The sequence below is a fragment of the Syngnathus floridae genome, chromosome 13 (genome assembly GCF_059516105.1).
Source record: "Syngnathus floridae isolate MCC-2025c chromosome 13, RoL_Sflo_1.0, whole genome shotgun sequence".
Lineage (NCBI taxonomy): Eukaryota > Metazoa > Chordata > Actinopteri > Syngnathiformes > Syngnathidae > Syngnathus > Syngnathus floridae.
Window position 1 is genome coordinate 6,716,522 of NC_142425.1, and position 12,677 is coordinate 6,729,198.

Genomic DNA, 12,677 nt, shown 5'->3' on the forward strand with positions numbered 1-12,677 from the left:
TTAAATGAAGCATAATTACCTAATTGAGCACGCCTTAATCAGAGACAAATCTTTATAGGCACTAGGGCAAACATTTGAAGCGGACGAGGCCATTGATCTATCGTAGGAACCAGAATGCAATGCGCCTTTTTGCTGCTAGATGGCGTACATGACCATTGAAAGAGACCTTAGGTGTGAAGCTGGCCCACAGTCAAGAGCGCTGATCGTTTAACTTCAAACACTTTTGCTCTTTGGATGAGTTGCTAAATCGATCTGCCGCAGTTTAAAAATACTGTATGTCTGTCAACATCCGTTTGGTTCCTAATTAAAACTTCACCTCTTAAAGATTTTGTGCTTAACAAGTTTTGTTTCGTTCCACGCTTTGTTTTTCGCAAGTATTTGACCAAAACTAACATTTCTGCAAGCTCCAAGCGAACTATCATACTGTTGTTCAACTTGAAATAAAAAAAAAAAACAACAACTTGGAAAACCAACAAGGTTGTGAAGTAACAAATTTATTTGTCTTCCAAAACGAAGAACTGTATAAGCGCGTTAAGCATCTTTGGCTTCAAAAAAGTAGGAAAGACAACTGTATATACTTATATATTTAAAAAAAAATGCAGTGAACGGACTTCCACAATACAAATCTTATTTCAATATGAACTTTACTCGCTTTGTTAGCTGTACAAATATAGTGCATACTCTTTTTCCATTTGATAAAAAAAAAAAATTCTAACATTGAGCAACAAAGAAGAACTAGCAAGTGTCATTTGAGTCTTTACGTTCCTTGGCTGTGTTCACCATGGTCGCCACACCGAGTCCGTGTTTCCCGATGGGGCTGCGGGGGAGACGGCAGCCGGCACCGGAACCGGCGTCCCGGGGCTGTTGGCGTAGACGGGAATGACGGGACCGTTCGGGGCAAACGCCGCGTTGGGTATGAGGAAGGCAAACTGTCCGTCCGTTGCAGGCACAATCTGGAAGCCGCCGTATACTTTGGTGGCGTCCGAGTTGGGTAAAGTGGCCGGAGAGGGAGCTCCTTTACAAGGCACTCCGCTCATAGGTAGCACCTGCGGGGCAGACCCGGGGATCTGCACCATGGGCTGGCCAAACGAGGGGTGCGTTGGCCCGGCCGCCGGGGGGATCTGGTGCTGACTGGGGTAGTTCATGGCATTGATCTGCGTCATGCAGCTGGCGAGGTGGCCGAGGAGCCGCGTTCGGACCTCCGTGTTGACGCCCTCGCAGGTGGACAGAAAGCGGGTCACTTCGTTCATGCACTCGCTGAAACCGGCGCGATACTTTCCTAACACGGTGGGATCGGTATTGAGCACTGCTGCAAAAAAAAAAAAAAGAAAAAGAACACGACGGCAATTAACGTAAGATCCCGATTTTAGTATTATTTTTGCGAAATGTGTGCTTGATTATTAGTCATGTGTCCGCCGTGAAAACGAAACTTACCGGTCATTTGAGCTCTCTGGAGGTTCCGGAGATGTTTCACAGTCATCTCCAGGATGTCTGCTTTCTCCAATTTGGAGTGTCTGGAGCTCTGTACAGGAGAAACGCACATTTAAGACCTAGGCGACCACCTCCACGTTTGAATCAGCTTTTTTGAAAAATTTCCCCCCAACTGGACCCCAAGAGCGTGAAAGTATACGTACATCTTTCTTGAGCGCGTCCAAGATGAGAGTTTTAAGCTGGCCCAAGCTCTCATTGATCCTGGCTCTTCTCCGCTTCTCCATAATTGGCTTGGAAGACTTTAAGAAACAACGAGTGGAGTGTTAATAAATATCAACGTAAAAGGCGCAGTACGTTTCTCAATATGGTAGTGGTCCATATTGATAAACTCACTTTTCTATGCTCGGAGGCTGTTTTGGGTTTATCGGGGGTCGAGTTCATGCTTGCTGGGGTGGCAGCGACCGGAGACGAGGACGATTTTTCCATCATGTCGGCAGGCATCTTAACGGCAAAATCAATTATCCCTCGAAATGCAGCAAAATATGGTCCACCGATGCAAAGATGATGGAAAAAAATCCCGCGTCAGTGCACCAAGTTAGAATCCGAGAGGGAGACGTGCCGCTGCGTGTGCGTCTGTGTGTGTCGGCGCGTCTGCGTGTGGCGTGTATTTATATCTTGCCCCGCACGCGAACGGCTCGTGTGAAACTTCCCAAACTTTCTTTCCCACACTAACTTCCCACCAATCAGGACGAGGCGCACGCGGCCCGGGGGAGGACGGCTCGTGGTCGGCGCCCTTCCATTGGCTGCGTGTCGGCCCGCAGCTGGCGGCCAATGGCGCGCCGCCCGGGCTGAGGGCGCAGCCGGGAAACTGCCTTCCAGTCTTCAATCATCACACGGCGGGCACCCGCACCGGGAGCAGGCGCGAGCGGCGAGGCACCCTTTCGCTCCCGGGGCGCCAAGATAAATAATTATGGCACACGTACGCGATATGAACGCACCCACGCTGTCTTAACTGGCCTTGACATTAGAAAACACGCTGGCACGTTCCGCTAAACTTTATTTTGCATATAAGGGATTAAAATACACGGTCTATATATTTTATAGTACTTTATTCTAAACATTCATCTATTTATCTAATTTACGTTTCTCTCCCTGAGGGTTTCATAAACTTTCATCTCATGACAAATGAAACAAAACAAAGACATCAAGTATTGACATACATTATAAATACAATCAAATATCAATATGCCACCCACACACACACAAAAACATGACAAAACAGGACAGGAGGATGTGTAGAATCTCCCTAAATGAAAACAATGCTTCTTTAGGTGCAGAATTCAACTTGCAACCACATAAGATTTAGTGAACTCAGCAGGTCTGCACAACAAGTGCGTCTTTATTCCTATCATTAGACTGGAATCAAATCAAGCGTGCACTCTTGTGTGTGCTTGCCTGTACAGATGTTTGTCATTTAATCACGCGTGGAGTCGTGCATGTAGAGCACGTGCCAGGCTGTTTTTACGAGCACGGTGCGTGGAGATTTGGCCGCCGTGCCGTTGACGCGGGAAGGGAGGTGAGGTGAGGGGGGGTGCAAGGGGAGGGGTGAGGTGAGGAGGGTGTGGGGTGCGTGGCTGAGGCAGCAGCGGTGGCGGCGTCGGCTGCGGTGGTTTACATTAGAGGGGAAGGTAAATAGCAGCTGCTGTTTTAAAAGCCTGGGAAAACCACGCCTCCCGAGCGAGCTGGACCCGGGCTTCCTTATCGGAATGCGAGCCAGAGCAAGCAGAGAGATTTGTTGCTCGCAGATGCCGCCTTCCTCCCCGCCCGTGGCCACCACGCAGCCACCCGTAGTCAGGCTTCCTAATAATTCCATTTGCTTATCTTTATAGCGGCTGCAAGCAGTCGGGCTTTCTCATCGCGTCTCTTTTGTCTCTAAATGTTAGATTGCAATCTCGATTGAAATTAGAAATGACGCTCGTCAGACTTCTCTGCACTCTTTTCCTCAGCACACGTCCAGTCGCCGCAGAGACCGCGACGCGTGGCGCGCAGGCGACCGAGGGGAAGGCGCGCCTCTCGCCGGCTTGCCGCCTCCGTCCGCGGGGCGTCGCCGACGGCCAACCCGCTGCCGTGCCGATTTGATCGGCAGGCGCACGCGGCTGAGGCTCAGTCGGGGAGGGGGAGAGACAAATGACAGCTTCGCCTCTCCACTAACATTCGCACAGCCAATAGGGTGGGTTTTCGCTCCTTTTTCTGCCACAGCAAACACCGAAGGAATAATCATTCAAAACAATTAAAGCAAGAGAAAGTGAAATTTGAAAATGACAATGTACTAAGATATTAAAAAAATCTTGATTGCATGTATTCAACTACTCTTGTCCTAAAAAATATTCAAATGAAGTTAATAGCTATTGACGTCATTTGAATATAAATAGTCTAACGTATTGCTATCATGTCCATCCCATGCACAATTGTCTCAATTGAGTAAATCCAATGAAGCGAAGCCTGCCCCCGTCAGTGCAAATGTAATGAGTATTGGTCTCGGTATCGACAATACTGGCCCTGCTTACTTTTCCTCAGATTCCTATCCATACCAAAATATGCAATATCACACACAAAGTACATTCCAACATATACCACAAAACTGAATAGATACGATTATAAGAATAGCTTTACAGCTCTCACACACTTAAATAATAAACACAAAATATTCCATAGCACTTTGAGGGAACAAAAAGACGTTCACTTGCACATTTTTCCCAAAAAGAGGCAAAGGGTGCTTGCTTCAAACTGTTTGTCATTGCTAGTTGAAGTTTACTGCAAAACTGACACATAAAACAAAATTAAACAATGTATGTTTAAACAGCCAAATAAACATCCACAACATACAATTTAATCTAACAAACATACCATGCAAAACACTCAGAAATTAGCATAGAGGTTATGGTTGAAAACTCAAGCACTCGAAGCAGAGAAATACTGTATGCAAGCAGCGGATACAACAACAATGTATTTGCTGGTGTCTACGATCTGCTCCACGGGAATGACTTGAGAATTGTAGGACCGTCTCTGCCTCTTCATGCTCTTAGTTACAGCCAATGTCTTTCAGTAGCTCTCTCCTGCCCACATGAATGTTTTGGCATAACGGTACACTTAAGACAATAATTAGGATTCGCAGAATTGAAAAAAAAAATACACAAATAAATTAGTGTTCAAGAGTGTAATGTACAGGTGTCCAAAGCGGCTGTAAACCAAATGCATCTTTCATGCACAACAATGCCGCCTCTGTCAAACACATCATCGGCAGGTCTCATTGTCGGAGGCTGCACACCTGCACAAAGGTTGAGCAAGGCCCTCAAAACAAAAGAAGCCATGTGGATCAGACGGAGTGCACGTTCCGAGACACTCTCTGCCTGAACGACTTTCTCACGCTCAGGTTGCAAAAAAGGTCTCCGGCGGTGAACTACGTCAGCCCGCCCCCTTCTGAAGTTTTTCAGGCTGCACCTGGTTGCTGCCTGTGCCCTCAAGTGTTACCTGTTACTACTAGATGGCAGCCATCTAGTAGTAACAGGTAACAGACCACCATCATATTAAAAGAGTGGGAATCGCACATGCCAGTAGAAGAGGTCAGGATTTTGTGAAATGATCACAAAGTTAAGAAAAAAACAATAGGAAAAATAGATTTAACAAAGGTATCAATTCTATGCTCAAATCCATTGTCATTAAAAACACTACAGGCAATGTTTTAAGTCACATTACCAATTCTTACTAGCATACAAACGTAAAGTCCTTCATGATAAAACAAAATTTATGTTTTATGTATGTTCAAATTTACACACACACGCAAACTTTTCTTCACTGTTCACAATCCCTTTTCTGTGCTAGCACCCTATTTAGATGAAGTGAAGCCTCATGATTCTCAAGTATTAAATTCCAAGTTTAAATATGGCTTTTGTATCCCCCATTTGTACGACACTGAGGGTCCACTGCATTCCATCTTCAAATTCTGAAAGGCGAGAACGTCGATACTGAATTTGGGCTAGAGAAAATAGCATATGCGTTGGTGTACACCAAGTGTGAACTGCGTGTGTGTGTTCGTACACAACATCCCAGCACGGCTTGATTGTGTGTTATTAGTGGGAGTGGAGTAGGACCTGTGCTCTGCCGCTGTTAGCGAGGCCAGCCAAGGCTCGGAGAGCAGGATGAAAGCAGCGACAAAGAGATAGACAAGAGGAGAACTGACAGATCCTCGGAGCAGCGAGAACAGAAGGGGCGGGGGGCGGGTTGTATTGGAAGCTCTCCAGATACAACTGCACACATCGCTTACCTCTCCTCGTGCACGCACAAACAGAGGTTGCCCGGAGCAGCCTCCAAGCAAGGAAAACAACAAGCAAAGTGAACGCACTCATGATAGCTTTCTCCACAAAGTGAGATCAGCGAGGGTCACTGCAAGCCTTGCAGTCAGCAGAGCCAGGTTCTATTTGGCTGGCTAAAACAGAGAAAAATGTTTTCAGGCCTGAACGCTGGGCTGGAGGCCCGAGGCTCCCCAAGCGGCCGCCACTGATGCTTGTACTTCCTTTAGGGCTCTCTCTCTCCCCTCTCCTTTGTTTTTCCTCTTGCTCAGCCCCCCACAACACCTCACTCTGCTTTCCTCCATCCACGTCACTCCTACATCTCTCTTCCTTCCCGCCAGCTCCATCAGAGGCTGGCCTTTTCTCCGATGCCTCACGGAGGAGATGAGCAGCATTTGCATGTGTGGGGGAGGCAGCGTAACACTGGAGGTTAAGGGTCACGGTGAGTCAAACCCAGCAGCGTTGGAGAGGAAGCGGTCGGGGAGTGGACCAACGAACTGGCCTGGGTCTGTGGGTAGGATGCCTAAGGCTGGAGTATACTGGGAATATGGCTGGAGCTGGTGCTGCAGGTAGTGAGGGAGGAGGGGGGTTAAGGGCCACTCATGCAAATGCAAGCTAACCACCCGGAAAGGTTAACAGTGATGCATTCGGGACGCCATATCAATGATTCAGCCTGAAATATAGTTCTTATTACTGTAGATTCTTTCTCTCTCAATTCAAAGACCCCTGAAGTTATTACGAATATGGCCAAAATCTACCGCCAAGCGAGTTTGAATCACGTCTTGTATGACATCACCCAGGAACTCAGCAGGAACTCAGTTCATGAGCATCAACTGATTAACTGCACATTTGCTTGTGTGTGGTGTGTTTTGTCTAGGACTTAGTCCAAACAAAAATGAGAGACAAGACAAATAAACTTTCAAGTTCAACTTGCATTCAGAGCACAAACTGCATTGCACATGTGGTAGTTAATCATATTATTATAAAACTGTTAACAGTAGTGGTTAGGACTCAAAAGTTGACTTGAATAAAATTGTGTGACAAGACTGTTGAAAAGTGAAATGCTGGATCCATTACATATATGCCGAGTTTCATTATTGTTCCACGCTATTGTTCCACACTTATCTATTCTGTAACCAACAGGTTAGTGTGTGTAACAGTTAAATCATCTCAATGTGGTTTGTGCACGGGAATATTTGAATTACAGGTGCATGAAACCTTATTGCCTCCTGAGTTTTTGAAGACAGGCCAGTGCATGCACAAAAGCACGTACGCACACACACACACACACACACACACACACACACACACACACACACACACACACACACACACACACACACACACACACACACACACACACACACACACACACACACACACACACACACACACACACACACACATGCACACACCCACACACACACACACCCACACACACACCTCTCATAGCAGTCGTTTATTGTCAACAAATATTCAAAGCATCAATGTCGATGCCTTTCCTATGCACTCACTGCCCCCCCTATTCCAAAACCATTCATAATACACAAATTAATCATGTGCCAATGAGGGTCGCATTTGCATAGAGGTGATGATTTTGAATACAGGCCTGAAAAAAAAAAATCAAATATTGCAGCAGTGTCAAAACAATGTATGCTGAATGAGCACCTGGATGTATTCAACAAAAGAATGCAGAGAAGATGTGCAATGTTTCCTTAAAGGACAAAGACATTAATTGTGCCTGAAAAGTTGAAACAATTTAAAAAGTGTCGAGTCACTGTTGTGACGTAGACAATTGTGGTGTAGGGATAAATGATTCCAATGACCCCAAACCAGTGCCACAGAACCGTTTGTGGTTGTACTTCCTGGTACAACTCTTGACAAGAAAGGAAAGCCTACATTTTGACACCCTTCATGAATAAATCAACACGGCAACATATAATTAGTCTTGAAAAGTGTCTTTAAGCAAGATGTGGAAGTTGAGGTACATCAGCAGCTGTTGTATACAGCAACCGGCCCTGACCTCTGACCTCCCCGGAGGAAAAAATGCTAAGACACAAGTCAACATGTGAGGTATTACAGATATCAGTGAAGTGTGAGCCAACTAATTGCTTGAACAATAATTCACAGAGTCGTCCTTCTGTGCTAAACTGGCACCGGGCGCCGCAGTCTGCGAGGAAGCCCTGGGAGGCCCCGGAGTCTTTTTTCTTCCTCCTACCTGGGCCAAGGCCAACCTTATCAGACGAGAGGGCCTGAGGATTACCCTCCCTCTGAGCATTAGCCTCTTTCCTGGAGATCTCTCCCTCCTCTCTTTCACCTCCAGCCCTCATCAAGTGCGCCCCCACTCCACCCCCCGATTGTGGCCCTCAGCACTCCACCTTTCCCGTGGGAGTTTGCAAAGCCAGGATAACCTTGAGACCTCAGCTGGTCGGCTGCCAGAAACATTAAAGAAATTCCCTCCTTCCCTCCTTTTGTCTTTCTATCCTCACCTCGCTGGTACACCCCCATTCCACCACCCCTCAAGGCCTCCTCCTGATCACTGGGACATTACTATTTTTTTTCCTTGTTGTATTAGTCCGCCTGCACAGCCCCCCCCCCACCCCCACCCCTCCTTAAATTTTGGACCTTTTTTGCCTTCTCAGCCTCCTTCAATTGTCACAAAGATTAGCCCTTTTTCTCTCTGCTTCGCTCGCTCATTTCCTTCTTTCTCATCTTCGACAGGAGCAATAGGGTGGGGGCTCAAGCAAAGTGAAAGAAGGGGCTGTTCACTTGATCTCCAGCAAAGATGACTATTATTTGTAGAATGTCGAGCTGCCAATTTCAATTTAGCCTGCCCTGTTATCAGGCCAAAAATAGACGCCTTATTTGAAAAGTGGAAATCAAACTGTCCTGACATGGGGGGGTGGGGTAGGGGGTGACTGACTGACTGATTGCAAACTAACTGTTTTGGTGGCAGCCTGCACTTTGCCTGGCTTTTGTCTTTAGTCTCTCACACCCCTTCGTTTGCCCTCTCGCTATTCTCTCAGTCGCTTTCACGGCTGTCATATTCCTTTAGCGCCGCAAAGGTCAAGTGCTGCTCACTGCCTGTGAGATCTGAGCGAGCTCAGCAATACTCAGCCACCCGCTTTGCGGCAACAAAGCTCCTCGCTGCGAGCTCCCCTGCACTGCCACCAGCCAGCAGGGGTGGCAGCAGCAGTAGGAGGAATGCATTTATCCCCCAGCAGTTAGCGCCCTCCTTTCATGCTCCCGGCTTCCCCAAGTCGATCTGCTTTCAACGCGCCGCGATGAGGGGCCCCGTTTTGGTGCGGGACAGCAGCGGGGTTCAGCTCCCAATGTTTACGGTTACGAGTGACGATAAGTAATGAAGACGAGCGGGAGGCCGAGAGGAATGGATGGGAAGAACATCAAAGGATAGTCATGATTTACATCTTGTACAAATGGGAGAATATTTTTTGACTGTGGTAATATCACAGCACACTGCTTGAAGACATGCTTTATTTTGAGACCACATTTCAAAACGCAGGCTTGTGCGCACCTTAGGTTTTGACAAGGAAATCGAGAACGTCTGCACACAACCGGGACTGCTTTTGTAATCCTTTCCCATGACATAACTACACTGATGGAACCACGAGGGAGTGGGAACTGAATCCCTTCTCAAATTCGCACATACACTCACACACCGGTATGACCTCATCACCTGGGCATGGCAGGTTTCACTTTGCTACACCCCCAACAAACCATACTCAATTTAAGTCCCTGTCTCCTTGCACAGCCACACCCATCCCAGACTCCATTGTTCGCCATCAGAGAGCGTCACCTTTCATTCAGGAGAAGCGTGAACATTCACTGCCAGAAGACTGGGCGGTCCATTTGCGTAATGTCTCAGCCTCATGCGATTTCAGCAGTTTCGCTTTCGTCCATCAAGCCTGTGCGTGTTTCAGCGTACAACTCCTTCAATTTAATTCATATTGGATAAGAGCAAATTTAAATACATGCAAAGTGACGTGAAGTAAAGTTAAATAATTGTGTAAAGATTTATTTTTTTAAGACATTATTATTTCCTGATCCATAAATTTAGTTAACAACTGTACCATTAGCTGCCTGTTTCATTTTACCATTGTTTTTCTCTTAAATATTTACAGCACAAAACATTGCACGAGAATGACCACTGTTTGTTCATTAGACTTACATTAGGACAAACAAAAGCAGTTTTGTAAGCAGTTTGCCAAGGACATGTTTAGAATTCTAAATGATTCCTATAGACGGAGGCGCTACACATCCTTGCTCTACTTAGCCCTCTACTTATTTGTATTCTGTTATTCAGCCTGTGGCACATGTAACATGGATTGTAGGTGGAAAATGTTTTTTAACTCTCTTGCTGCTCCATTGAAAAATTTAAGATATTAAAAACACAATTTCAAAATCTCATGTATTGATATAGCTGCACACAGGTAGTCGACACTTCCTATAACACAACAGCAGTGCAAAGGTTTATGGTAGCGCCATTATTACAGATAAAATGTGTATGCAGGAACATATGGAACTCCTCAAACTGCACCGAGGGGTTGAGGGTTCAACGAAAGGGCGTCACCGAGGAAGTTGCTCCCGTGTCCTGAAGCAAGGTGACTTAACAGGATTAAACAATAGCCTATCAGATGATGTTGGGATAACAACATCTGTCAAATGAGCCACTTCACTGCTCTATTTATCTAGGAATAAATCCCCTTGTTGCAAGCACATCGGTAGCAACTTGAAAGGATTTGCCTTGGGCTCAATGGGATGCTGAAGTGGAGACATCTCAAAGCAACGTAGGAGGCAAAGGGCAAGGCCGGGCCCAGCCATGTTGTAAGCATGGATATTTTCCACACAAGCCCCTTCAACTTGTTCTCTCCCTTTCACTTCATTCGTGCATGCTCAAATTCAGTGGTGATCAAACCAGAGATGACTGATCCACCCCCTTCTTTTCCATTAAATATTTTTCTGAGTAATGTTAATTGTCCTGTGGAAGCCACAACTGGCACACAAAGCGCCAGTTTATAATTCACGCTAGAGAGGAGATTAAGAGGAAGCTCTCGGCAGGCTGGCCTGAGTGACTGAGACAGACACTATGTGATCTTGGGCCAGATGTTCAAGGCTTGGTGAGGAAGCGTATGTGTGCAATTGGGTTTCTTGCTCCCTTGCAGAGACTAATTCATGCCTTCACCAGTTGCACCAGACACACAGGTGAGACACGGCGAGTACTGTTCATGTGCAAAGCCCGAAAAGGGTCTCGCACCAGCCTTCCTGTTAATGAGTGTAAGGAGGCGGACAAGGAGGCGGGGGTGTTGAATGGAGGAACCAGTCGAGAAAGGGTGGGACCAGAACTTCTGCCAAGCCAGGTGTGAGGCTGGGGGCTATGCAGGTAAAAACACGAAGTACCGCAGCACACGCAGCAATGCCGAACAACTTCCTACTTGTCTCTGTGCAAAGTGCTAAAATTATCAGTACTGATTGGTGACCTCACCTAAATAATTGAAAGGGGGAGCTATCATGCAGGAACCCAAAAAATAGTGATGACATTCAAATTGTGATGAAGATGGAGGAGAGGGTTTATGAATGAACGGGCTTCTCGGAGGTGTTACCCTCTGGCATGGGAGCCCTGGCTGCCTGTCTTTCATCATCAGCATGCAGGATCAGAGCGTGTCTTGCACATCAGCTCCTGTGTGGAAATGTGTGTGTGCGTGTGTGTAAAGCGAGGGCACGTAAGGGCCCAGACTGCCTGCGGGGCCCCCCACGCAGATGAGCGGGGCCACAAGAGGCTTTGGCAGAAAGCGGAGAGGAGTGTGTTCATGGGTGTGTTTTGTGTGCAGTCAGGGGAAGGAGAGAGAGCATATATCTGTCTCTGAGGAAGGGAGGAAAGGTGCAGAGAGAGTGAATCAGCTAGCCTGGGCTTATTCTGTCTCCTATCAGCCCCTCTAACTCATCGCTCCCTTTGCAACATGCTCATTCCTTCCATTCTTCTATGCACGCTCCTGACTGCACTCGCATCCTCCCGCCTCTCATTCTCAGACAGTAGCAGCTGGGGCTGGGAGCCTGCTCGTAGAGGACACATCGATTTGTTTCCTGTTGTGGGGGCGGCTTCAAAATACATATGAACACACACCAGATTGCAAGATTTTACTCTGTAAGACTCCCTAAAACCTGACGTTTGATCTTTTTTAAAATCAGCAACAGCGGGTATAAAATGTTAACACACGCCTGTCCACCAGGATTGTGTGACAAAATTATTTGTTTCCCTAAAATGAGTTGCCCAGGTAATACATCACAGGAACGCTGGAAAAAGTTAGAAAAGATAGATTTTTTTTCATCACAAAACCTAGCACTTAACTTTGAGTTTGACTTTTTATCTACACTGTAAGTCCTGTAGCTTACCCAAAAACCTTATTAGGCAACCAGACCATCAACTGCACACATGCACACTGCATACTAAGTTTGTGCACAGTGGATAGAGATGGTGACGATGTCCCTGTTAAAATAAGGATCATTCCTAATTGTTGGACTCGTTTGACTTTGGATCTCCCACTGACAAACGTACTGAATATGCCATATTGAAGTTAAGGCTGAGGGGAGTGAGGGAGGAGGGGTACATAAAAATGGCACATCTTATTTTGAAGAGAATGTACATTTTGAAATTTGAAACAAATTGCACCGAACATATCAGGCTAGAGTTGCTGAAACAAAAAAAATTAAAAACTCAAGCTAAACTTGCCACAAGTATCTAGTGCTGGAAAGGCACCAGTATTAACATACAGGCAGTAAGATTGTGATAGACACTCAGACAAGGGCAATAACCATCATTTAATCTATGCAATATGTGCTTCAAGGTTCCAACACTTCTAATTCATGAGAAGAAAAGCA

At 46.3% G+C, this 12,677-nt stretch overlaps 1 protein-coding gene across 3 annotated transcripts in view; it reads right to left on the bottom strand.

Moving 5' to 3' along the window:
• Positions 1–478: 478 nt before the first annotated feature.
• hes1 (hes family bHLH transcription factor 1) overlaps positions 479–12,677 on the bottom strand; it is a 38,281-nt gene continuing 26,082 nt past the window's right edge. Inside the window, exons 1-4 of one of the 3 annotated variants that reach the window (XM_088394191.1) lie at positions 1,825–2,092; positions 1,635–1,730; positions 1,435–1,522; positions 479–1,306 (exon numbers count right to left, since the gene is read on the bottom strand). In XM_088394191.1, coding sequence (XP_088250317.1) covers positions 777–1,306; positions 1,435–1,522; positions 1,635–1,730; positions 1,825–1,932 — 822 coding nt within the window. In that variant the 5' untranslated portion in view covers positions 1,933–2,092 and the 3' untranslated portion in view covers positions 479–776. Of the gene's footprint in view, positions 1,310–1,434; positions 1,523–1,634; positions 1,731–1,824; positions 2,093–12,677 lie in introns of those variants that run through there. The other 2 variants (XM_088394190.1, XM_088394192.1) reach the window with 2 other exon arrangements.